Genomic DNA, 27543 nt, shown 5'->3' on the forward strand with positions numbered 1-27543 from the left:
TTTGGTTTTGTTTTGGTTTGGTTTGGTTTTTTTGTAAAAGTATCCTCCAGCACCCTTAACTACATGATGTAAACAAGGAAGGAAAGCATTCAAATACCACTGAACAGAGTTGATGAGGCACCTGGGACTGTGTATGAGTCTAGGGCCACCAGCAGCCAGCTATAATGTGTGACTTCCCAATTTTTTCTGCTTCCTTGCTGCTGAGGCCAGATGCCTGGCTATCACAGTGCCACAGCAATGGTAGAAATCTCCAGTGCACATGTGTGCTGGGCAGAGGTCTGTTCCAAAGCACAGAAAACTAGCAGGATGCGATCTGACAGAAATCCAGACGGTGGTGGTGTGGTATTGCACGTCCACTTTGTTTCTCAGCTGCCTGACAAACAGCCAGCTTTTTGGTTGATCTGTTACTGCCTAGCCAAAGCTACCCATCTCACCTTAGTCAAATTAACAACAAAGAAAAGCTGTTTCTATTTACTGACATCCTTTCCTGCTTGCTCAGTCTCATGGAATGACTCCTGTACATGGGCTTCTGGTACTGAATGCATTTTGGATCAGCTCTGTGTGTGTAGGGAACTCCTTTTACTGATGTGAGTAGACACAAGATCAGGGAAAGTGTTTGGTGCTGCAGCATGAAGTGCAGCTGTGGGGTGCAAAGGCAGCCAGATTCCCTCAAGCTCTGGGATATAATGTGGATGTTCTAGCTCTGTTCACTTCTTCCTCAGTGCATAGATTCTGAATTTATTTGTGAAGGAACACCTTTAAAAACCAGAGCAGCTGTTTCTAAAGCAGCCTAAACATCTAGTGGGTAATGTGCTTTTGAAGTGGCATGTGCTTCCACATATGTGCTGCCAGATGTGGTGGAATCTGTTCCCTCAGTGATGGTGGGATCTGCAGGAGGAAGTCCTGAATTACAGTATGAGTAATGCCATATAACACCAAAGTTTGCACATGCTTCACAGCATCACCTCTCAGTGTGCTTTTATAAGCCCTGGAAGCAAAAGCTGCATCTCTGGCAAATTCAGGGGCATGAATTCGCTTTAAACAAGTTCCTAAAGAGGTGAGTTCAAGAAAGGGTTGATCAGGATGCTGAGTAGGTTGCTACAAGAATTTATTGAAGGCAATCAGTTTTAATTCCCATTTCGTACAGTAGAAGTGAATGTTAATGTCTACAGCTTGTACCCAAATTACTTCATGTGCCTCTAGAAGACTCCGAAGTGATCAATGGATGATGATCTGCCTGTTAGGGCAGGCTGAGTGTGTGGGTACCTGCCATCCTCAACCCCTGCCTTACTGTCACCTCGTATGTCACTTGATGGGGAGCAGCTGTGCCCCCAGACCACTCTCAGTTGTGCTGTGGCTGGATCTAAGCCTGGGTTGAGCACACACTTTCTGCCCAACACGCTTGCTGTTCCCCAAAATACTCGTCCTTACAAGCATGAAGGAGGCTGAAAAGGGGTAAAGCACAGAATTGCTTTTTATGCCACTGAATAGCTCTTTATGCCATGTTGTCTGTATGTGCCAGCATTAGAAGTCCATTTTCAAAGTTTCTAGAGGCTAGAGTTATGGGTACATAGAGTATAAGACTCTTAATTTTTCTATGTTATTATTTTATCCTAGTGGCTGTTGGAATATCAATGATTAACAAGAGCTTGGAGCAAGGTGATTCACAGCCAATCCTGATGATTCTACAGTCAAGGTTTGGATTACGAGTCATTCCTGAGTGTGCTGAATCCTACTTCAAGAACCTCTCTGAAGCCAAGAACATGAAAACTACAGAAGGTAAAAAACCTCCTAAACAGGACAATTCCACATGTCCATATCACTGAGGCAACCAGAAAGCTGGAATAGGGAGTTTACCTAGAAATCAATGTAAATTGAGGGAGACAGCTGCTGCTTTAGAATCTTTTGACAAATGTTATATTTTTCCAAGTGCATTTCACAGGACATTGTACTGTTGGGCACATGATACAGACCACAGTACGTGCTGGAAAGTAAGTCTATTGATTTCCAGAGTCTAGCTGAGACTTTCTAGAATCTCAAATCTGCTTCTGAGTGAATTTAGGGCAGCTTCTGTCTATTGGATTGTTAATAGTCTAGTTCATTCTCTCAGAAAACCTTATCACTGACAATGTTTTTGCATATTAGCAGATGCAAAGATGCACACATCAGTCTTACAGATTGCTGCCAAAGATCAAGCCAGTATCTGACAGTGTTCACAGCCCAATTATGGTCCCTGTGCATTGCCAGAGCAGCAGTTACCAGCAAGAGTTGGGTCTAGAATCTCTTCTTAGCAGGTGATGGGATGTTTTGTCATCTTAGGGCTGCAAAAGCTGGTCATAGCTAACAGCAGCCAAGGTTAGCTAAAGGTTACCAAAAAAATTACTGTCAGTGTAGTACCCATTCTTACGGTAAGTTTCACTTTGCAACATGAGTATTTTCAAGGCCTTACTCAGTTTTATCTTGGGGCCTTTTGTCCATGAGGAAATGAGGTTTTTCCTGCCTGTCAGGATGCAGACTGGTTTACCACAGCAATAAACAAGAAAATGACGTGGATATAGGAAATATCCTATGTGAGGTAAGAGTCAGTAAGTTTAGAATTTGGCAGAAGACAAGAAAAATATATTTTATAAATACAATCTGTTTTGCTTGTCAGTGATGATGGAGGACACACTGTTTCAGGAGCACTAACTTGGCATGTTAGGTTTGGAGAAGAGGCTAGCAGTGGATCTGTAGCAACCTTGTACCTGTTTCTCTAACATTATCACCATTTTGCTCTAGAGGAATGACCCTCATCCACCTAGCAGGATATTTTGAAAATCCTTGCTTACAAAAAGGCCCAAGATACACAGAGATTTTGCATGTCAAAGGGCTTCCCAGCAAGTACAGGGAGAGGAAATGAGTAGGGAGAGCTGTAATTTATCAGTGAAACAGGACACAAGTGTGTATTAACATTATGAACTGCTTTTAGGTTCTACTGAAGGTCCATGGATTAAACTTGTAATGAAAGACATGTATGACTACTATTACAACGTGGAAACTGAGGAAGGTACCTGTGTTGCCCCCAAAGGAGTTGTACCAAAAACCTCGTGGTTAACTGGTGAAGAAATCCAGGTAGGTGGCTGAAACATTGGCTTCTATTGCAAAAGCAACATAAACATTTGAGAGAGCGTGGGACATGACAATTATCAAGAGGCTGTGGTGGGTGAAACTGAAGGTCACTTTATCAGTATCTGCTTCTGTCAAGAGCAGCAACTTCAATCTAAGCAGACAGTGATAGCACAGCCTCCTGTGCAGTGTCTGGCAATGATTTAGGAATTTCCTTACTGGAAGTTACAGCATTTCTTTTAATGACCACCAACAGAGGAACATCTGATTGCTCTCATATCCTTTTGTATTTTACAGGACTTTGCATTGACCTACAACAAATAATTTTATGATGTATTTGTGAGCAGGTGGAACCACTATTTTCTGTTTCAATTTAATCCTTTGGCAGTATTCTTGTACCTCCAGATTCAAGAGGATGGATGTGCTATTTTAGCTCCCTTACTATAGAGGTTTTGAGGTAGTGTGAAATAAAACTTAGAACAAAGCAGATCACACAAGCCCCTGAGTAATTTGTTCTTCAGTTATTCTGATGCAGCTCATCTAAGTTGCAGGCTTGCTCCTTTACATAAAGAACTCGAGTCAGTGTAAGACCTTCTGAAATTTGGAATTTTCCGAGTTAAAATTAAAATGAGCAGTACCTGAGTGTCCTTTTCAACTGGGAACTCGGTGATTCAGTTAGTATTTCTAGATGTCTGAGTTGTACAAGATATATTTAAGTGTTAGGAAAGCAGAACCCTGCTCATGTATAAAATAATACACTTAAAACAGCATACCCAATACTTGAATAACTGAAGCTCCAAAAAATTTCAGTTCCCTGCTTTGTGGGGTTCAGCAGTAACAATGTAGCTGTTACTTCTTACTGATTAAAATGTGGGGGTAAATCAGAGGGATGTGGATAAGGGTGAACATAAACTGCAGAGATGGAGAGAACACGGTCTAAATTCCAGGAAGGTTTTGTCTTTTAAATGACCTTTTCCCATCATCTCTTAACAGAACATTGCTGGGCAAGTTACAGCAGATTACAACCGAGAGCAGCTGTGGCTTGCTAATGAAAATCTGATTGTTGGGCTGCAAGCCCGAGCAAGGGGATTCTTAGTCAGAAAAAACTATCAGGAGAGAAAAGCCTACCTTCAAAACCAGGAACCATCTGCCATCAAAATACAGGTATTGTTCTAGAACAAGAAGGTTATGTGGCTTGGGCAGCTTTTTGAATGTAACAGGTGATGTGACTGATGACTTACCACTGATAGAATTCTCAAACAGATCTGTCTCCCCGTTTTCAGCAGCAGCAGTTTAAAATTCTACATCTGCACATATGTGTGCTTTCACATAGCAAACATCCAATTTTAAAAGAATCGATCATTTCCACCTCCAGTGTAAGTTACTTGGGAAAAGCTCCGTAATGCACAGCCCTGGCTTTGTTCTGACATGCTCAGGTTTTTTGTGGTGTGCCTAGCTATGCACAGCACAAGACCAGAAGATATTTGTTAAGTATCGAAGCAAAAATTCCTTGGCAAAGCATGACTTAAGAAATACATTCCTTACTAGACTATCCCTAGTTGGAAGTGGTTTGTTTCTACTCCATGAAGTCATAGCTGGACAGGGAGTGGCCGCTGCCCTGTTCTTTGCCAGTATTTCTTGGATGTTTCCAGCTTGCTGAACCCCAAAAAGTGTACAAAGGAAATATTCTGCTGAGGGTGCAAACACTGACAGAGACATGCACACTGGTTTTAAATGGTGAAATATCCAACTCCTATTAGAAGCAATTTATTCCACCACCCACTCACAAAAGGGAAAAAAAAAAAGGAAAAAATGCATAAGAGACTTTTTTAATCTAGAGTAACTATATTTAACAACTGATTATGACAAATAGCTTTACCACTAGTAGTTGTCGTTGGGATTGACTTTTCATTTTCCAGTGTCTGAGCCCAGTAAAGAATTGTACTTTGAGAAATTCAAAGTCTGTGTGAATAGGTTCAAAATATTGAGAAATGTAGGTAAATAAAGCTTTCTCTGTTTTCTTTCTATTGGCATTAAAGTAGAAATTACTTGTAGAAAGACAATAAATGGAGGACAAAGCTGGTGTCACTGGCTGATGGAAATCACAGGCAAAACCAGCAGTAAAAGTATCCCTGTCCTAACAGGGATATCCTGTTATCCCTGCCACTGGGTTCCTTGACAAGTGGGTTTTTTTCTGAGCTAGTAAACAGAGAGTCAGCTGAAGGAATTAACTTGGAAAAGAGGCCAGGACAAGAACAATGTGGGTCCAGATAGGTAAGGGACAACTTCTGGATGCAACAGAGTGACAGAATGGGTAGGCCTGGTAGAGACCACAGCAGGTCATCTGGTCCAACCTCACTTTTCAAGCAGGGTTATCCCAGAGCACACGGCACAGGATTGCATCCAGTTGGTTTTGGAGTATCCCTAAAGGCTCCACAACTTCTTTGGTCAATTTATTCCAGTGTAGGGTCACCTGCACAGTAAAGAAGTTCTTCCCTCATATTCAGGCAGAACTTCTTCTGCATCAGTGTCTGCCCGTTGCCTCTTGTCCTTTTTGCTCAGCACCACTGGGAAGAGCCTGATCCACCCTCTTGATACCCTCCCTTCAGATACTGATAGACATTGATGAGGTCCCTCTCTGAGTCAAGTCTTAAGGCTAAACAAGCCCAGCTCTCTCTGCCTTTCCTCTTAGGAGAGATGCTCCAAACCCCTCATCATCTCTGTAACCTCTGCTGCACCCACTCCATGTTCCTCTTGTCCTGAGGAGCCCAGAACTGGACACAGCACTCCAGGGGAGACTTCACTAGGGCTGAGTACAGGGACAGGATCACCTTCCATGACCTGCTGGAAATGCTCTTCCCAATGTCCCCAGGATCCCATTGGCCTTCTTGGCCACCAGGACACGCTGCTGGCTCATGGACAGCTTGTTGTCCACCAGGACCCCCAGGTCCTTCTCCTCAGAGCTGCTCCCCAGCAGGGCAGCCCAAGGCTGTGCTGGTGCCTGGGGCTGTTCTTCCCCAGGAGCAGGACCCTGCACTTGCCTTTGCTGGATTTCAGATGGTTCTTCTTTGTCCCTCTCTCCAACCTGCCAAGGTCCTTCTGAAGGGCTGCACAGCACTCAGGGATGTTGGCCATTCCTCCCAGCTCTGTGTCCTCTGAATTTGCTGAACAGGCATCTGCCCCTTCATCCGAGTCATAAATGGATAAGTTAAACAGTGCAGCATTGAACTTTGAGGGACACCACTAGGGACAGGCCTCCAAAGAGACCCTGTGCCACTGATTTTGACCCTCTGGGATCTGTTCAGCCAGTTCTTGAATCCACCTCACTGTCCACTCATCCAGCCCACATCCCTGAGTTTGTCTATGAGGAGGTTCTTAAGAGAGTGTTGGAATTCCTGCTGACATTAAGTAGACAATATCCACTGCTCTCTTCTTACCCTTATACACTTACTTTAGAGAACCCATGGTGACTATCCTGATCATCATCTCATTGTCCATCTGGACAGAGATGGTCTCCAGATTGAGGCACTCCATTGCTTTTCCAGGGATGGGAGGTGAGACTGAATAAAGTGCAAGAGCTGAAAGTCATTTATGTGGGATGAAGTCAGTGACTGGGATGCTAAGGATGTGGGTCTATTGGTGATAAGAGTAAGGATGAATTCAGGAGGGTGAAGGAAATAGCATTGCACAATAAAGTGTGTTGGGATTGGTCAAAATTAACATGAAATTATTAGGGCACCTTAAAAAATAGAGGCAAGCTTACTTATACCTTAGTTATCTCTTTATCACAATGGTAGATTTTTTCTACAAGATAAACACAGTTAATGACTTTAGTGTGTTACATAGATTTAATAAATATTAGTTTCATAATGGGATAATGGTCTCCTTCCTTCTCTAAAATAGGCTTTCTGGAAAGGCTTCAAACAAAGAAAAAGCTATGTTGACAGATTAAAGGTGCTTCAAAGCAATGTTGCTGCTATTGTTAAGGTAAGAATACCTAACATGTTTTGGGGGCCAAGTATGCTTTATATATGTATATAATGAACAGGTATTTGAGTCTGAATCAGGTATAAATCAGCTGCCAGGGACTATGCTATGTCCCAGGACATTACTATAACACAGGCAGAATTCAGATGGTAATCTCTATATATCACCTTGTTTTATATAAAAGCCTTAAGAAATAATAGTCCATCACAACCTGGGAATCAGAGACTAGGAGCACAGGCTGGAGGTTTTCAAGAAATTTGCATGGCATTGAAAGTTGTGTAATTGATAGCTTAAGCCAACTGCTTCTTGAAATCTCTGCGTTTGACTTCCAACAGGCTTTGCAGAACTTGAGGGGCTCTTGAAAGAGAATTCCTTACATTTCTCTTTCCAACACTAAACTAGAAAACATTTGGGATGACAGTGTATTATTTCCTTAAAAGCTGTCAAATCCCTCTCTCTGAAAAGTGCTCACTTTTCTGAGATGCTGATGTGGGACCATTATGTATTGAATTGTAGATCACAGATGGAATATTGTGACAGGATCCTCAGCATTTGCAGGAGACTGGTTTAGATTTGAGACCTGAAGGTAGCAATTATTTCCACAAAGATGGTAGCAATTTGAACTCAGCTTGATTTAGTAGTTTATGGGAACCCCTTTATCTGGTCACTGGCCATTAGGAGCCTGGTGGTACAGTCATATATGGCCCTGGGCACACAAGAAGAGCATGCCTGCAGAAGTAGACATTCAAAAGTAAATTTAAAACACACACACGTTTGTGCAGTGTCCCTTAACTTTTTTTGTATTTTATTTAATTTTCAGATTCAGTCATGGGTCAAAATGTGGCTAGCAAGGAGAGCTTACAGGAAACGCCTACAATACTTTAAGGATCATGTAAGTAATTTTTCTCCATTTTCAACATGAAGAATTAAAGCATGTTAGTATGACTGCAGGAGCAATTTTGGGAAACAGGAAAGAGGGTGCCAATTTTGCAGTATGTTTCTGAGCAGAAATGTGTCACAACTAATACTTTTCCTAATCTTGATCCCTTTCAGAACGATCAAATTGTGAAGATACAAGCATTTCTTAGAGCAAACAAGGCCAGGGAGGACTACAGAACACTAAGTAAGTAGTAACAGCTCAATGTTGTATGTTTGGGGACAATTACGTTAATGTGTTCAGTCAGGGATTTTTTTTAAGTTTCACATGAGATTTCTCAGTCACTTATTTAACTTCAAAAGCATGTGCAAATGTTTGTAACACAACTGTTCTACAGCTGAAACCATTTTGCACAGCTGTACTTTTAAATTATGACAAAAACATTGCTAACTGGCATGAACTTCAAATTTTCTGCACAGTGATTAGTTTCCTGAGGGCTTTAGGGGTGTTCAGTATTACATCAACTAATAAACCTATTTTCTTCAAATACAGTTGGTGCTGAAAATCCACCCTTGACTGTTCTGCGCAAATTTGCCTACCTCTTGGACCAAAGTGACTTGGACTTTCAAGAAGAACTGGAAGTAACAAGGTTAAGGGAAGAAGTGGTTACAAAAATTCGATCCAATCAACAGCTGGAGAAGGATTTGAACTTAATGGATATAAAGATTGGATTGCTGGTGAAAAACAGAATCACTCTTCAGGTCAGCAGGCTCTGTTCAGGGTCCCTTGTTAGCACTTCCCCATGTTGAAGGAACTCAGGGATTGTTACACAATCACACCTGAGGCTGGAAGGGATCTCTGGAGGTCATCTGGTCCAAACTCAGCACACAAGCAGGGACACCCAGAACAGGTTGCCCAGGACCGTGTCCAGATGGCTGATTATTTCCAACAATGGAGACTCCACAATCTGAGCAACCTGTGCTAGTGCTCAGTCACCCTCAATTAGTCAAAACACTCCTTGTAAATTAAGCATTATTATCACGTTTCTACCTTGTGCTATATGTTATTCTGTTGTCCTGTGCTGCACGTCACTGTGTTTTGCTACTTGTGGGCAATAGTAATTAATCAGCAGACTTAAAATCTTTTACATCTTTTCTGTCTAAGAATAGAGTAGACTTCTGATCATATTGAACAGCTTGTTCAATGTTAATTAATCATGAATTAGAATGTATAGATCAGGCCTTACACAATCATTGCTAGCAAGCCATATTGGTGAAAGATAAAGATGATAAAAAATTTGGTAGTGAATAGAGCAGCAAAATTTACTAAATTTGCTTTATCTAAATTAAATTTGCAGCAAAATTTATTAAATTTACAAAATTTACTAGAAGTTGCTGATTAAGGCACTTGGAGTAATACTACATTTAACATGGTTGGGAAAATGTTAATTTTTTCGATCTTTTTCCGATCTGCCTGTTTATGGAATATATAATGAAGATTTTTGATCATCTTTCTGCAGGATGTAGTACTGCACAGTAAGAAACTCAACAAAAAAAGCAAAAGTCAACTGGAGGAGATGGTCATGGTTGACAAGCAGGGCATCAAAGGTTTGAGTAAGGAGAGAAGAAAAAAACTGGAGGCTTATCAACACTTATTCTACCTTCTACAGGTAAATTTTAATGCAAAAATTAACGTGGCAAGAAATTTCTGAAGAAAAAATAGAAATATATTGTCCTGTTTATTTTGTTTTAATGATTGTAGTAATGATTATGAAAATACTTCCAAATATCATGCAGACTGCAGCAGACACTGTGGTCAATTTCTAATACTTCCTGTAACTGAGAAAATCCTTGTTTTCACAGTGTGTAGCAAATATGGCTGGTTTTTGCTTGAGTATACTTCAGCCTGTACTGAAATTGAAGAGAAATGTTTAGCTCCATATAGTCCACGTAAATTACTCTCACTAGGAGAATACATTATATGTGGTGGAAGGGAAGTGGTCTGCAATGCAGTTCACAGAATATGATTTATCTGTTCTTGTGCTTTTTTTTTATTCCACCTCACTGACATTTTTTTAGAAGAATTTTAGATCTTCCCAGGGCAGAGGTCCTTCCAAAGCAGACAAGAAGTATGCAAAGTTTTCTTGGTAGACAGCTATTGTCATATGGTGAATTCTAATTGTCATCAGATACAAAGACTAGATGCAAACAGAAACTATCCAGAGACTGCAAATAAAATCTTTAATGGAGCTTCTCACAGATTGTGCAGTATTCTGTGGTTCTTATGTACAAGGGTTTGGAGAAAAGTAAAACCTGACTGGAAAAGTGTCATATATTCAAGTCAACATAACTGCTTTAGGCATGAACAAATGTAGAGAGCTGCCCTCCAAGTTTGGAGTTTGTCCTGGACAATCATATAAAAGTCTTTTTCTTGCTTTGTAGACTAATCCCACGTATCTGGCAAAGCTGATTTTCCAGATGCCACAAAACAAATCAACAAAGTTTATGGATACAGTGATCTTCACTCTGTACAACTATGCCTCCAATCAGCGGGAAGAATACCTGCTTCTCAAACTCTTCAAAACTGCTCTGGAAGAGGAGATAAAGTACGTGCAATCACAGAAAGTATTTAGTTAGTTTGTGTTTTAGGCAGTTCAATGATTGCTTCATGTTTAAAGGAAACTGGTGGTTAATCTTTAAACTACCATAAAATTACATACATGATTTTATTACAAGAGAACTTTGTTTTCTGGGTGTTACTCTTAAACCCAAGTGATTGCTGATTCAGGAAAGAAATAATCTTTCTATGGCAGACCATATTCCTGTATGAAAAAATGACTTGTAAAAAGATGCTTGAGCTTCTTGGTTTGTGCTTGAGTAGGTAAGATTGGAGAAAGAATTATTTTTCTTTATGTAATCTTATACCTCTGGAAGTGAAGATTGGTGTCTTATCCTGAAATAATGAAATGTTATTTTATGCCCTTAACAGCTGAACAAGTACTTGGGTCTGAGTCAGGTATAAATTAGCTGCCAGGGACTATGCTCTGTTCTGGGACATTACTATTACACAGGCAGAATTCAGATGGCAGTCTCTACATATCACCTTGTTTTATATAAAAAGCCTTAAGAAATAGACTGTATAAAGGAGCTTCAACATAAAAATAGAGTGGTTTTAAAAGTGTGAGGTTTGAAAATAAGGACAACTGCATATATAAGTCAGAACTCTTCTATTATGAGTCCTAGAAACTTAGAATTTGGGGTTTAAGTGTATAGTAATACATATGAGTCAAGATGGAGGATTTTGGGTGTTGTCTGAATCCTTCTTCACTTTCTTCTTCCTTCTTCTTCATGGGTTTAGGTGGTTTTCTGTGATTGGGTGAAAAAGGTCCACATTGAAGGCCTGGGGTGGTCATTATTGGGTCAAAAGCATAAATAATATAGATGTCACCTTGGTATTGGGTACTTGATCTCTTAAAAGACCTTGGAGAGAGTTAGAAGCATTCCATTTTACCTTGTGTCCCCAGCCTGCCAGATTGAGCTCACAGTGCTTGAGTCTGTAAATACTGTGAATAGATGAGATATAACAAACATTCCAAGTCCGAACACAATCCTTCATTTCCCATGTTATTCATCCTGACCTTGACAGAGAAGAAAAGAAGCCTAAACCCTGACACTGTTCTGTGCTTGATGCAGCTCCAAGGTAGACCAGATTCAGGACATTGTCACTGGAAACCCCACTGTCATTAAGATGGTTGTCAGCTTCAACCGAGGCGCTCGCGGGCAGAACACCCTGCGCCAGCTCCTGGCGCCCGTGGTGAAGGAGATCATGGAGGACAAGTCTCTCATAATCAACACCAGTCCAGTGGATGTTTACAAGGCATGGGTAAACCAGCTGGAAATGCAGACTGGTGAGGCCAGGTGAGTCAGAAAGCTGGAAAAATTGTACCATACACTTGAGGAATCCCTTTGTTCTGCTTTCCTGTTCTTTCTCTGACAAATTGTACTGTACTTGTGCTCATGCACCCCTTACCAATCTTCCTCCAGCAGTGAGATTTTGGGGTGGGATGTTTGACAAACAGATGCTTTAACGTCTTCTGAAAGTGATCCTTTCCTTGTCATGACCTTCCAAAGACAATTACTTAATCTTTATAAGTGTAATAGATTGTGCCACGGAGCAACTTTGTCTTTTTCTCAAGTTTTTTTACCAACAACATGTTAGTAGTGTCCCAGGCTTTTGATGAGCTATGCTAGGATGAGGATGTGAAGATTTGCTTTATATTTTTTAATATATAATAATATTATATTAAATTTCTTAATATATAATATGTGTATATTATATATGTGCATATATTATATATATCCATACTATATATACACATATATATTATATATAATAAATAATATTACAATACAATTACAATATACAAACACAATATTGTATATAGTACAATATATTATATAATATAAATGCTTTATTTTTGTTAATATATAATATGTATATACAATATATGCACATATATAGTATATACATATTATATATACATACATAATATATATAAGACATAATATTACAATACAATTGTATTATAGTATAATATAATATATTAATTTGTTAATATATAATAGATCTGTGTTCTCCTTTTGTTAATAAGGGAAGGTACATGATAACATGTGCACTTCCAGCTAAGCAAATTACTTTTCTTCCAAAAAAGGAAGCCAAAGCATCTGAGACTTTTAGTAGCAAAACCCAGCTTCAGTTCTATTTGTCAGACATTTGTTCGCTGATGGCTCTTATGAATAAAAAAGAAAAAAAGTATTTTATTCTCAAATGTATTTAACCTGGTTTAATGTTTACCTTTTTTGCTTTGCAGCAAACTGCCATATGATGTGACCACAGAGCAAGCACTGACACACACAGAAGTGGTCAATAAACTGGAATCATCCATCCAGAGTTTGCGAGCAGTGACTGACAAAGTTCTCACATCCATATTCTCTTCCCTCAATATGATGCCGTAAGTGCTGAGTTAGGATTCCCCGAGCTTAGGATTCTCTCTCACTTTAATCTCTGTGATGGAGATCCTTTCAAATCCTTTCCAAGCTTTCAAAGACTTGTGATACCCAGCAGAGGGAGTGGTGTCCCTGCCCTGCTTTAACAGCCTGGCAAATCCCTCCCTGTGCTTGAAATGTTTTGTGTTTTCCATTTTCAACTCATTCTTGTGTTTCAAGGGGGTGGGCAAAAGGGCAGTAACTTAAACTGACTTGTTTTGTATCTCATCTAATTCTTTTCCAATATTTCACCTTTTCATCTGTTCTACATGTAGTTATGGAATGAGATACATAGCCAAAGTTCTGAAGAGTTCACTTCATGAGAAGTTCCCGGATGCAACAGAAGATGAACTATTAAAGGTAGACTTCTTAGGGCAAACTGCCAGCAGCTTCTGGTTCAAATGCCAAAGTGGATTTTTATTAACACTAAATATTATAAGGAACTGGGAAAGCAGCACTTATTGAAGGAATTTGGCACTTCTTGTTGAGTTGCAAAGGGGTTGAGGAAGGGGAGAAGGTAATTCTGTTGCCACAATCTCGGTATGTTAATCTGGGTGCTCAGCAATTCTTATGGAAGAGGGTGCTCAACCAGTTTTAGATAGTGACTGTATTTAAAAGGCTGGAGTTTATCTGAATCATCCTGTGGCTTGGGTTGGTAGTGAGGTCCTTGTCATCACCAATCCTTTCATTAAGAACACTGTAGTCATCTTTTTTCCCTCTATCTAAAGTGGTTAACATGTTAAAAAATTGTGATTTAAATCCAATGAGGAAGGTCTCTAAAAGAAAAGTTCACTTTTCTATACTTGGATTACATTACACCTAAGATGCTTGTAAAAGCTGTAGAAATGGCATTTGTACAGATTGAAAAATAAGGTGTGAGTGATAGGCATGGTACTGGCACAGTGAATGAGAATGTTACCCTACCACAGCCACAGCATCTCTTCAGAGGACTTAGAGGAGTTGCTCCATAAGCCTTCCAGACAGCTGAGAGACTGACAACCCTTTCAAATTAGGACTGTTTTGCACTTCCATAAAGATCCTTTTATCAGTATTTAATTACATGGTTCTAAAAGTACTAGGTTTTCATTTTAACAGAACTTCTCTATTATTCTTCACTGTCCATCACTCCAGCAATACAGATTAAAAAAACTGCTCAACACATTAAAAAGCTTAGCTAGCAAATGGAGTACCCATTTGAAAGCCTTTAAATGTGTAAGCTGGAAATTCTGCAGGTGCATACACATAAGCTAAAGCAAATTGCAGAAAGCAATTTGTTTTTGAGACTAGGAGTTTCTGTTTCTGAGACCAGGAATTTTTTGAAGTTGTCATCTTCAGAAGCTACTGTACCATTGATAGAAAAACTGCAGTTTGGGAAATCTGTTCTCTAGGTTTCTAGGGCTGAATTGCAGTCCAGTCCCTTTGAGAAATAATGGGTCCCCTTATCAACAAGTGCATTAAATGCTGCCAGTATCTGCAGCACTTTGGAGAATGAGCCTTGAGAGCTGTGTTTCTGTTACCTCCATTAGCTGAACTACAGCCAGTATCAAATTGAAATGTGGTTGTAAAAGTCCATAACTGATGTTCACAGAGGTGTTGTAGGAGGAGTATCATGTAAAAAAACAGGAGTTCTTCCAAGTTAGCTCCATAGGTAATATGTGTCTTAAGAATTCTTCTAACACCAGTTCCTATGGTCTAATTTAGAAGTAGAAATGACTGGTCATGTTTTGTAAGGTGTCATTACTGAATGAAAAGGGAAGATCTCTTGACTTCTTTTTCTCTGTTTCTTCAGATTGTTGGCAACCTTCTGTACTATCGCTACATGAACCCTGCCATAGTTGCTCCTGATGGCTTTGACATAATTGATATAACAGCTGGGGGCCAGATACACCCTGACCAGAGGAGGAACCTGGGCTGTGTGGCAAAAGTTCTGCAGCACGCTGCTTCTAACAAACTCTTTGAAGGAGAAAGTGAACACCTGTCATCTATGAACACTTACCTCTCACAGACCTACCAGAAGTTCAGGTAATGCAAAGCCCTCACAAATACCTACAGAGTAAGAGCTTTCCTCTAGGATGAGTAAGGGAGGTGGACTCCTCCTTGACAGAGATTTCCTGTTCATGGTTAAAAATGTTGAGTGGTTTGGCAAAGAGAAATGCTCACTGACAAGGAAACTGGAGCAGGAGTAACAGGTTGTATTTTAGCTTGTGCATTAATTTGAGATCATCTCTGCTGTCTTGGCTGCAGTTCCTTACTGCAAACACAGACTGAGAACAGACTGAGGTAACTCATTATGCAGCAGAATCAAGTCTGCTTTGATTTGGGAGGATATCTGAACATTTTGTCTGAGGAAGAAAAAAATATTTGTCAGGAAAAAGTTGCAGGGTTTATTTTTATTCTCACATCTTTGCTGACAGATTCTATACAGATATCATTATTTTATCTTGCAAACATAGAAAACTGCATGTTTTCCTACATTTTGGGACACAAGTTCTTTGGGGTTACTGCCCTTTTTGGTGGGTGATTGCTATTACTTTGTGGTATTGTTGAGTTTTGCAACAGACATGCACTCAGAATTTGTGCCTTTAATGTCTGCCTTTCATGAAACCAAATGCACTGTTCAAATAATGGATTTCTTTGAGAGATGTCAACCATGGACACAGAGATAATTCAACTTAGTAATTTTAATGAAATATTTAAGGGCATGAAATAAAGATGAAGAAGCTATAAGGTAGAAAATGATATAGCTAGAATAACAAATGCTAATAAAAGTGCTACTGTACTTGCCCCTTGACTGCTACAAAAAAAAGAATCTCTCTCCTAATTAAGCTAACTTAAATATCTGTATGCCTGCACTCTCTACTTTACTAAGCCCTTCTTAGACAGCAACGGTGGCTGCCCTTAGCTGCCTGCTCCCTTTTGGAACAATATTAGCAATGTTAGCTATGCTAAAAGCCATTAAGCCTGCCTAAATCTTTTACTCTGCATTTACTCTACATTTGTCCACACCCTTCCTAAGCCTTTGAGATCATCTGCCTCCACAGCTCTTCCTGTTGCAATATTTAGAAGTTTGCTACCTGTTGGTTAAAATTAAAATTTTCCTGCCGTTTCATTGCATATCCTATTAACCATTATTTTTGGACTTGATTAATGAACTCTGCAACACATTTCATGCAATACCACTGTGATTTTGTACAACCTGATCTGTAGTCCCCCCCAGCTTTTCCTCTCCAAAGTAATGAACCCCAGCCCAGGTTGCTTGGTTGGTTTGTTGGGTTTTTTTGTTTGTTTGGGGTTGTTTTGGTTGTTGGGGGTTTGGTTTCTTATGGATCTTTTTTTGTTTTGGTTTTAATTATTCTTTCCCAATACTTTAAAAGTGCTGTGAATCTGAAACATGTATCCCCTTCAACACCATAGGCCTGGCACAATGTGGCTCCTGGAGCAAACCCACAGGCATTATCCAAAACCCTGTTTTTCCCCAGCTGCCCCATTTGAGGGGCAGAAAACTTCAGAAAACAAAGAGGTTCTCTGACCAGGAGGATCCTGCTGGTCCTTGGTTGTCTGTGCACATCCCTGAAGAACTCTGTAGCTTGGAGAGGCACAGTTGTCATTTTGGGAAGCAGGTTCCAGTGCTCCATGTACATACTAGTCACATTGAGATAACACTTCAATCACACCCTGCATTTTCTCCTCTCAGGATTCTTATATTTATAAACAATACCACATTTTCTTCTCTTTTGAGCAGCTCATTTGCTGCCTAACAGCAATGGGAACAAATTTGTGGGACAAAAGGGAATTTTGTGCATCTATTTCAATCAGTTCCTTCTCAGCACACCTCATACTGCAAAGTGCCTTCATAAAATGAGAAATCTTTTTATAACTTTTGGGGCATAAAATAGATCTTTCTCTAAGTCCTTCAAATATACCAAGTTTTCACTCCTTGTTCAATAAGGAGGGGGAAAAGCCCAACCCCTTTAAAACAGTCTTCCACCAACTACCCAGGAAAGAGAACACTTCATCATTCATGTTGACGTGTTGCCTTCAAAATGCTTCTTGAAACACTGACAGTAGATTGCAGATTGTAAGAGAAACATACTGCATGTCAAAGACTTGACTTGCCTTTTTTATACAGGCTAAATAAAGTGAACTTATAATGGACAATTACTGAAGTCTTTCTCATTTTCTCTTAGGAATTTTTTTCAAGCAGCATGTGATGTTCCTGAACCAGAGGAGAAATTCAATATTGATGAATACTCTGATATGGTGACTCTTAGCAAGCCTGTCATATATATCTCCATTGAAGAAATTATCAATACCCATTCAGTAAGTCAATGAAAACAGACTAGTCAGCAGACTATAGCATACAGACTATCAAATATTTGCAGCTAACACCCTCTGGGGAAAGCTGAGTTTTTATTCTTACTCTTTAAGTAATTTCTTCATCTCTTAAATGTTCTGAAGCTGAGTATTAGATTTTTTTTTTCCCCCTGGGAAAAATGCAAATGCTATTTTCATTTAAAAGCATCATCTTGAATAATAACTAGTCTGTAACACTTTCTGATGACGGGAATGAACAATTATGCTCCAGTCTCATGTGACATTTCTAACTTTAAAACTATTTTCTATCTTGGGTAAGAAAGTGAAAGCAGTATGAAGGAGACTTATTTGGGATAGAAATTTTATATTTTGGCTCTGGCATTCTGTCATGACTTGCTGGAAGCAGATGCAAACATCTGATTTAGAAAAACTGATACTGTATCGTGCCTGTTCTTACTGTGGGTAAAGAACAGAATAACTGCAGTCTGAAGTATGAGTTAATAAGGGTGTAAGTTAAATGTTTACCACATGTTAGTCCTAAAACTGGGATACTATTTGCAGTATGCCCCTTGTGTGTCCCTCCACCCAAGTCAAAAAAACTCCCCTACAAGAGCATTCCCCCATTAAAAAAAAAAAAAAAAAAAAAAAAAAAAAAAAAAAAAAAAAAAAAAAAAAAGGCAGCAAGCCCACAAACACCACGAAGAATCTCAAATACTACCAGATACACTATGGAAAAGGTAGGATACCCAACTCACAGTAGGCCACACTGTAAGTCAACTTCATTCAAGTGAAAATTAATAACCTAATCTGCTAAAAACAAACTTTGTTTGCCCTTGTGCCTGTTCTTTTAATTTTTGAAGCAATAGACCTCTGCCTCCATGAAATGACCAGAAGTTATATGTGAATATTAGTCCTGATCAAATACTCCTTTTAGTGAGTCTAATGACTGGCATAACATGTCTGTTTTGTGCTGTGGGTGCTGCAGAGCTGGCTCCTCACTTAGAAAATATAGTCCTTTCTGAAAGGTATCACTGTCACTGTTGTAAGCTACTGGGATGGATATACAGGAAACAGCTGTCCTTCTGTGGATCACCAACACTGGCTTTATTCCTTTGCATATTAAAGATGCAGGACCAAAATGCTCTGCTTGGGATTATCATCTTTTATTTCTCTGGCAGTTAGGACTCTGTTAGTCCTAATTGCAAATAGTCTGCTCAACCATGTTTAGCACCCCAGAGACAATTGCTGGAGGAGCAAGAAAAGCTCTTTTACAGCAAGGGCAACTCTAAATTCTATCCCAGAATCCAGGGTGCCTCCTGGCCTTGGGAAGGTCCTCCATAATCCTGATCATGCTAAGTCTGTGTTTTTCAACATTTAGTTTCCAGATTTATTTTCAAGTATAGAGATATCAGAAAAGCTTTTTCTGGATGATGATTTCATTCACATTTGTTTATAGCTGCTTTTGGAACACCAAGATGCCATTGCCCCTGACACAAATGACCTGCTAAATGAATTGCTGGAAGGGCTGGGACCTGTTCCTGATGTAGAATCTTTCCTTGGTATGCTGTTTTTTGTCTTTATGGGTAAATTCACTCTAGGGGCAGAATGAAAGAGAGGCTTGACTTAAATACTCTTATGTCTCTCAGACCAATAGCTTCTGCTTATCTGTTTATTACAGAATTCTTTTCCAAACACTTATTATGACATTACACCTTATATTTTAACCATTTTCTACTGCAATACTTATTCTAAAAATTCGTCTGTGATTCAAAATCCAAACATTAGTAACAGTTTGAATGATCCAGTTGTGCAGATAGGAAATAAGTGACATTTTAAACCATCTGGTCTTAAGATTTGCTAGTGTTGGGTAGGAACTTAAAAAATATATACTGGGTATTCTAAAACCAGCCATTTTTTTCTTTTGATATTTATTATCCAAATAATAATTACTTTTTTAAAACTATGCAGATTTTCTTAGAAAGTAATGTATCTGACTGATACTTAATTTGCATTAATTGTAAAAAAATAGAAACTAGTTGAGAGTTATGGATAACACCAACATTCAAGTGAATAGCCTGTTAACATGGCTGTCACTCTTCTGTTTCTTCATTTTTACTGCATGTCAGGATAAAGGATGTTACATAGTTTGCATTATCTTCTTTGGGAAGATGACATGAAAGTCTTTTGCCCATCAGGAGATATAAAATCAAGGATTGGTGTATTTTCCAAAATATTGTAACTGGGCTTATAAATAACTAAATTATGGCTTTAATTGTTCAGTGTCCAAAAAGAGGCTGCTTCTAAGTGGAAGGAATAGAGGTATAATAGTAGCATCTTAATATTTCTGATTATTTACAGTGATTCATCTAGGTACTTGTTCACTTCATGTTCTGAATCATGGGAAAATTGGAAAACTTGGAGTAAAATATGTTTCCTTTTAGGGGAAGGAGCTGTTGATCCCAATGACCCCAACAGGGAAAGCACACTAAATCAACTTGCAAAAACAGAGATTTCACTGTCTCTAACAAGCAAATATGAGTTACGAGAAGGTGAAGATCAGGATCTCAAAACTCTGATGATAAAGTAAGTTTTACTCAAACATTCATATTCTGGCAATGCTTTTGTGTTTGTTTGTTTTTAAACATTGCTTTGTAAACATCTGCCCTGCCTAAGTGCTTTTCCGGGGTGCTGGGTACATTCAGTTTTCAAAAGGCAGTTTGTGTTCAGTGCTACTCTTAATTTTTCCAAAAGTCAGAAGAACTCACAGTTTTTCCAGAAAAATGAATATATTGCTATCTGTGTTTTGGAGCATGACTGCATCGTTATCTAACCTAGGAAGTGTTTTTTCATGAAGCTGTAAAAGCACTTTTCTTTAAAATGTCACTGCCTTGGGAAAGCAGAGATGAAAAGCAGGCTAGATGTACAAGGGTCAGAGAGTATTACCATGTCTTTTCCTACTCTTCAAAAATAAACACTTTCCTTATACACTGTTATCAGCCATTTAAAAAGAACTTCAGCAGGAATAGTGCATGCTCCATGCCTTTATCCGGGAAAGAAAATTGTATTTATTTTGTCTGGTGAACAAATTAAAAAATTACTATGGGGTTACTCTGGAATGCAGGCTACTTTATAGTAAAAATTAATTATATAACAGCACTTAATTTCACATTATTGGCACCCATATTTTGAAGTTACTTCAAGATATCCAGAAAAGGGATTGGCCTACTTAAGGTCCTAGTACAATCTGAGTAAGGAGAACAGGATGTTGCTCTCCTCTGTTACTGTGCTTATATGTACCCCACATGTGTGAAGGCAAAAAAGTTCATATTAAAAGGGAAAGACAGCAACAGCAGCAATAATTGGAGGGCAGACATGGGCTGTAATTCAAATCTGATTTATAAAGCTGATTGGTTTTGTTTGTTGTTTTTTTTTTTAATCAGAAATAAGTATTCTGGATTTGTTTGATGCTGTAAAGTTTTACTTCTGAAGAAGTAACTGTACCTAGGTAGACTATAACTTTAAACCATTAGCTTTTATCATAGATTTTTTGACAGTATTTAGACATTTTCCTTGGAAACTTAAGCTGCATCTTTATTATTCTGCTAATTGTTAAAAATAATGGGCTGTTTCAGTTATCCTGTCCTCCAAACGAATAGAATTCTGTAGCAGGATGTTCTTGGAAGTATTATGAATGAACAAGCACCAGGAAGGAGATAAAGTCTTACCAAGAAAAGAACTGGTTAACATATCAGGGTGTAGCAGCTTCCCTTTTTTAGCAAGGAAAAGCTTCTTGTCTGTTGTCCCTAGAGAAATATCTGCCCTTAAGTGGTTTGCGTAAATGAGCTGCATCAAATGTAAAATTTCTCCAAAGTTCATCAGTTCTGAGTGCACTTCCACTTTATATTCAGTAAATATGACCCTTAATGGAATGATGAGTAGCTGAGGCTTTTCTAATGTTACATTTGTGTCTGCTGTTTTGTAATGATTGTAATTAAAATCCACATGAGTTGTTATTTGTATTTTTACTAAAAGTGACTGTTTTACTGTGCTAGTTGGTTACCTGTTTTCTAAAATAAATGAAGGGAAGCTTACTTGTATTTTTCTACTCAGACTGTGTAGAAACCAGATACTCAATACTATTAAGAGAAGCTGTGAAACATAAAAAGCTAGAAAGCAAATTTTACCAAGAACCCATAATATAGGGGGAGTTTGCTACTTTTATGGCTTAAGAAATGACATGTGCAAGTGATCCAGTGATAACTGGTTTTAATATCCATATATCCTTCTCAAAAGGACCAAGAGACTCATTGTGGATGTGATACGAACACAACCAGGGGATACACTCTCAGAAATATTAGAAACACCAGCCACAGCACAACAGGTAAGTGTCACACTGTGCCTGAATAGGGAAGGAAGTATTTTATTAGAGCCATTTGAAAGCCTTAACAGATCTCTGACAGCTTTCTCCATCACATGATAACAATTAAATTGTTCGTTGATGGTTTTAGACTATTCAGATTTAGAGTCTTCAAAACATGAGACTTGTTTAGTTTGGGTTTTTTAGTGTATAATTAGAAACAACTCCAGAGGGAAACAAAATGTAAGTCTTGCTGTGAGCTAGACTAGACAAGAATATTTTTTCTTGTTGTATTGGAGTCACTAGAATGTGACTAGAATATTTCTTTTCTTTACATTTTTTGTAAACATGGTCTTTTCTCTCCTATATTATAATACAATCAAATAGTCTGAGGTGAATCTTTCTACTGTTCCCTCATTTCCTCATTTCCTCCTCTACTATTTCCTCCCCCTCATTAAATTCAGTATTGAACTCAATTTCCCTGACCCTTTAGTTTATTTTCTTATCTATGCAAGCAAATCTCAGAGAACTACTGCTATCCTTAGCACGGGAATCGAGTGGGAAGAGCCACAGTTGGGCTCCTTCCTGTAGACACTGACAAACAAAACTGCATTTTAATAATGTGCAGATTTTAGTTAATCTCAGTGTGTGCATATGTAGGAAACACTCATGAGATCTGGACAGTCTTCCCACAACTTGGTGAAGTCATTGAGCCTGGCTAAATTAGACATTTTGATTAATTCAAATGTATGTCTAGGTTTTGTCACTATGTACCTAAGCTATGTCCAAAGGCACAGTAAATGGGGTACTTTGAGACCAAGGGGTAATAGGACATAAAGCCTACCCTCTGATTCTTGACAATCTCCTTTGAGAATTCAATATACTTGAACATTTTACAGTTACCAAAATCTGGAAAATAACTCTTCGGGATTTTTCCTTTTTTCCCCCCCCAGGAATCTGAGAACTTGAAACTTGTAGAAAAACGTGCCATCTTAGATTCCAAAACTCCAGAGAAAATGAAGCACAGTCAGTCTATATTTGAAGATGGGCAGCTACCAATAGAACAAAAGAAAAGGAAAATCCAGAGAAATCTCCGGACATTGGAACAAGCAGGATTAGTGTCTTCAGCAACTAAGTACCAAGAAATTATAAATGAGATTGCTAAGGTAAATGTTTCCCTGTATATTGATGCTTTTTAGCATCTAGTCTAAATCCATTCCATTAGAGAAGTAAAATACATATTTTTCAGGGAATGCTACCCTAAACTACTGAAGTATCCACATAAGAAGCAAATTGGTTTTGTTTCCTGATGAAATAAGTAAAAGACAGTACACCCCTGCATAACTGTCTGAACTGAATGACATAAAACTGCAGCCTTGGTTATCTGAATCTGATACTGAATTTGATGGTGATGATGATTTAAGTCCTCCCCTATAATGTTTCAATATAACATTGTATATTTTAACGGTAATTGGAATTGCTCAGTGGTGTTTCAATTAAGAATGGCTGTGATCCTGGTAAGGTTTCAAAATACTTAAACCTCCATGAAATATTATCTGGTTGGTATTACCACTGATCTGCTGAGGTTGGGCAGGTCACAAGGAGAGCAGTGGGCCAATGCAGGGCCCATCCTGGTGCTGATAAAGCACAGGGACTGTTCTCAACAAATCCTATTCCACATCCACAACCCACACTGGCCACAGTCTTAGTATATTGAACTATCTTTAGCACAACAATGACACCTTTCTTATGAGTTCTGGGCCTGTTAGGCCCTGTAAAGCACAGCAAAGTTCAATACAACACCACTTGTATATCTGAGTAGCAATGTGACTGCTATGTGAACAAGCTGTAGTACTCCCTGCAGGTACTGACTGTTCTTGTTAGAGCTAACATGATAGTTTTGTGCTTTCTATCAGTAATTAAGTCAGATTTTGTAATTACAAATTGGAATGGTAATGAACTGAGGCCTTTTAAAATTTCAAATTAATAAAACAATTATACTGATGAATTTATTTAGGATATCCGGAATCAAAGAAGATACAGACACCATCGAAAAGCTGAATTGGTGAAACTCCAGCAGCATTTGAATGCACTTAACTCCAAGACAGCATTTTATGAGGAACAAATTAATTATTACAACACCTATATAAAAACTTGCCTAGACAACCTAACAAGAAAGTGAGTTGGGTCTTCCTTTCTTTAAATATGTCTTTTAGTGTGTCTTATTAAGAAGAGCAATCTGTAGTTTAAAGTTTTGATTCCAACAGATTGGCAATTTATAAAAGGTCTGTGAGAGTTGTAAACTGTGTCAGCATCTGGAAATTAAAGTCTTGCATTTACTTAAGACTGCCTTTGAGAAAGTCTGAAGATGTATAGATGTTTCCAATATATTTAATTGGTGCGACTTCATAAATTCATTTGCATACTTGGAGATAATGAAGCTTTGGGAAGTATTATTGTTTTCTTCCTTCTGTAAAAGGTTTGGGCTTGTCTTTAGAATGGAAGAGGTGTAAATAAATGCTTAAATAATTTTACCTTTCAGGTATGATGCAGTTATTTGGAAGCAATCCCCCCACCAATGCCACCAAAGTGTCAAAATGAAAACATTTTACTGACACGAATAGGAATTTTCCTAGTGCACTTCATTGATTCAAAAATTACCTCCAGTTACAGAGTATTTACCATTTATGTTACATTAAGTTTACAAGTTGCTATTTTAAACTGAGGATTGTGGCTCTCTCTAGGATCAGAGTTGCATTTCACAATAGACTTGAAGGAAGTGCTAAAAGCTGATTCAAAATTGTTGGCAAGATATTTAGATGATTCACTGTGTGCTAAAAATTCCTCTAACTCTTAGATTTTTTTGGCATGTTAATTTTGTTTTTTTTAGAGAAGTTCATGAGAGAGTGAAAGAAAGTTATGGCTAGAAGAGTAGCTGAAGTATTAAGGATCTGACAAACACACCAAAGCCAGTTTTCTTGTTCTCTTTCCAGAAATTCACGGAGGTCAATTAAATTAGATGGAAAAGAGGAGGTGAAGGGAAGCAAAAAGCTGAAACAGACCTCACTAAAGTACACAGCTGCAAGACTTCATGAAAAAGGTGTCATCCTAGAAATTGAAGATCTTCAAACCAATCAGTAAGTGCAGTACAAAACAATCCTGAGCATTTTCTAATTAACGATTTCTGAAGGGGCCTGGCTTTTAATAAATAAATCTTAACACAGCTAAAATTACCTCAGACTTCTGCATTCAGAAGGAAGCTACAGCCTGTCATAATTAATTTTTACTTTGTATCTTGCTCTATGATTACCTTGGGAAAACAATTTAACAAGCCAACCCTGGCACCATCTTACAAGTTTGCCAGCAGATTTACTACTAATGATCAACTTTTTAAGCAGCTGCAGCAAATTTTTATATATATTAACTCGACACTTTCAAATAACTTAGTAAACCCCATATTTTCTGCTCTTCCTCACTATGGCAGGATGAATGGACCTGGTGGTTTAACATCCCTTTTGTATTCTTCCATTTTGAGGCTGTGGTAGTGAAAATCTTTGATTCTTTGCACCTTTCCATCCACCTTCTGCATGGAAAAGTTTTTTCCAGGGTTTATTTTTTTTTTTCCAAGTGGATTCATCAGGTAGAGGAAGCCACATGAGGCAAATATGTACCTGGAAGGAGACACTTGGGAATGGCAGAAGGAAAATCTGGCTGGATGTGTGATCTGATTTGTTCACTGAACCGCACAAAACCGTGTTTTTGTCTGTGTGTGTTTTGTTTTGTTGAGTGGATTATTGGTTTGATTTTGGTTGGTAGGCTGGGATTTTTGGGTTGGGATTTTCTGGGGGGTTGTTTCTCCAATACAAAAGACTTCAGAATTCTGAACTTCAAACTACCAGTACACCAGAAAATCTCTAAAAAGACACTGCATGGAGTGCAGTGCAGGGGAAGATGGAGTGATCCTTTTGACACCAACAACGCTGCTTGTGGTCAAAGTTCTTCTGTCTTCTGCAGGCTTCTTCCCCAAAACTGTCTCTGGATTATATGAAACTGCACTGCCTATGTATTCAATTACCTTTCTTGTTTCAAGGTTTAAGAACGTGATGTTCGATATCACACCTGGAGAAGAAGTGGGCGACTTTGAAATCAAAGCAAAATTTTTAGGAGTTGAGATGGAAAAAGTGCAGCTCCATTTCCAGGTTTGAATTTTGTTACTTTGCTATATAGCTGCTGTTGCATTTCCTGTAACTACAAGCTTTTTCAGTATTTTTTTTTAACATGTGTGCATGAACCAGTCAATCAGTACAGAGCAGCAGCTCATGTGGAGAATAACTTCTGCAGGATGCTGAGCATGGGCACTGAATTAATGTTTATTCTGGGGCAACTACATGAAATCAACCACCACATTAATTCGGTGGCAAGCAGGATATACTAAAATAAAATGGAAATACATAGAAAACTGTATTTCTTTTGGTTTGCTGTTACTGACCATCTGCAGCTTAGGATCTAGAGGACATGTAATGTTTTCTACATGTATCCCAATAACTGCTTGCAATTGTTTAAGCTGTGAAGAACCTGGAGTTTGTGATGTTTATCACATCTTGTTACTGTAACATATGGATTTACACAGACACTAATGATTTTTCTCTTATTTCAGGATTTGCTTCAGATGCAATATGAAGGCGTGGCTGTAATGAAAATGTTTGATAAAGCTAAAGTGAATGTGAATTTGCTCATATTCTTGTTGAATAAGAAGTTCTATGGAAAATGAGTACTTAAAGATATCATGGACTTCATCAATCAATGGGAAGTCTATTCAGTATTTTTTTTTTTTTGCTTATAAATGTTTGAAGTTTGTCGTTGGATTAACTTTAAAAAACTTATTAACTTTTAAAAACACACCCTAAAACACCAAATGTTCAGAGGAATGTACACAGTGCCTTTTCAGCATTGATAACAAAACAGAAGACCAAGAAATCGATTAATTTAAACAGTTCCAGATTTCATCGGTGTTGGTAATTTCAAATCAAAATATTCTTTAGGACACACAGCTATTGTGTAGATTTTAAGGTAGACAGAAATTGAATTTAGTTAAATATATAAACTTCTTCCTATTGAAACATGTTTAAATTACCTCAGATATATAATATAGTTGATACTAGACTTTTAAGTATTTACCAAAAGAAAACCTAATTTGTTTTTAAGGGATAGTTTGAGCAAATATTTAGTTACATACTTGGCCTATTTTTTGGCATTGTCAATTGCAAAGCAAACTTATTGTGCAATTCAAAAAAATTTTATAGGTAATTTTAAAGCGACAGTAACAACTTTCTTCATAAAAATATATTTTGCAATTCATTCCTACTAAATGCACTACTGCCTCGTGCAAAATGTCATTTTCTACTCTCACAGCCTTTGGAGTGGTATTGGGGAAATCTGAATAGCGAACAGTTGTTCAGTTTGAAGTATTTGAATACCTAAATTGTGCCTGTCTGTCTCTTTTTTTTTTTTTTTTTTTTTGTAAGAAAATAAATAAATGCAATAAAATCACTATTTAGATTGGGTTTTTTAAATATTCTTTGGAGATTGTTCTATGTAAAATAAACATAAACATTACCTAATTAAACTGGCTTGGTCCCTAAATTTCATTTCAAGGAATAATTAAAGTTGCAATCTAAATGGTAATTGAAAGAACTTCTTTCAGTGTGTTTATAAAATTGCATGTAATTAAGCCTGACTGTCCTCAGTTGGAGAAAGTTGCTCAGCAGTGAAGACTTCATGGCCTTTATGCCACTGAATGTGATTATGATTTTTCTTAGGAACTATCATTTACACCTACACAGCAAAACTTTGTGCCA

The 27543-nt window shown here is 38.1% G+C and overlaps 1 protein-coding gene across 6 annotated transcripts in view; it reads left to right on the forward strand.

Moving 5' to 3' along the window:
* IQGAP2 (IQ motif containing GTPase activating protein 2) overlaps nt 1–27282 on the forward strand; it is a 130088-nt gene extending 102806 nt beyond the window's left edge. For 2 of the 6 annotated variants that reach the window (XM_083884506.1, XM_083884507.1), the window contains exons 17-38: nt 1618–1779; nt 2969–3111; nt 4099–4269; nt 7009–7092; nt 7913–7984; nt 8146–8215; nt 8522–8730; nt 9489–9638; nt 10411–10574; nt 11662–11886; nt 12840–12980; nt 13290–13374; nt 14804–15036; nt 17202–17334; nt 18785–18887; nt 19770–19911; nt 21622–21709; nt 22639–22851; nt 23703–23863; nt 24679–24822; nt 25776–25884; nt 26343–27282. In XM_083884506.1, coding sequence (XP_083740632.1) covers nt 1618–1779; nt 2969–3111; nt 4099–4269; nt 7009–7092; nt 7913–7984; nt 8146–8215; nt 8522–8730; nt 9489–9638; nt 10411–10574; nt 11662–11886; nt 12840–12980; nt 13290–13374; nt 14804–15036; nt 17202–17334; nt 18785–18887; nt 19770–19911; nt 21622–21709; nt 22639–22851; nt 23703–23863; nt 24679–24822; nt 25776–25884; nt 26343–26456 — 3116 coding nt within the window. In that variant the 3' untranslated portion in view covers nt 26457–27282. The remainder of the gene's footprint in view (nt 1–1617; nt 1780–2968; nt 3112–4098; nt 4270–7008; nt 7093–7912; nt 7985–8145; nt 8216–8521; nt 8731–9488; nt 9639–10410; nt 10575–11661; nt 11887–12839; nt 12981–13289; nt 13375–14803; nt 15037–17201; nt 17335–18784; nt 18888–19769; nt 19912–21621; nt 21710–22638; nt 22852–23702; nt 23864–24678; nt 24823–25775; nt 25885–26342) is intronic. The other 4 variants (XM_083884508.1, XM_083884509.1, XM_083884511.1 and 1 more) reach the window with 2 other exon arrangements.
* The last annotated feature ends 261 nt before the right edge of the window (nt 27283–27543 follow it).

The sequence above is a fragment of the Zosterops lateralis genome (assembly GCF_965231275.1).
Source record: "Zosterops lateralis genome assembly, chromosome: Z".
NCBI lineage: Eukaryota > Metazoa > Chordata > Aves > Passeriformes > Zosteropidae > Zosterops > Zosterops lateralis.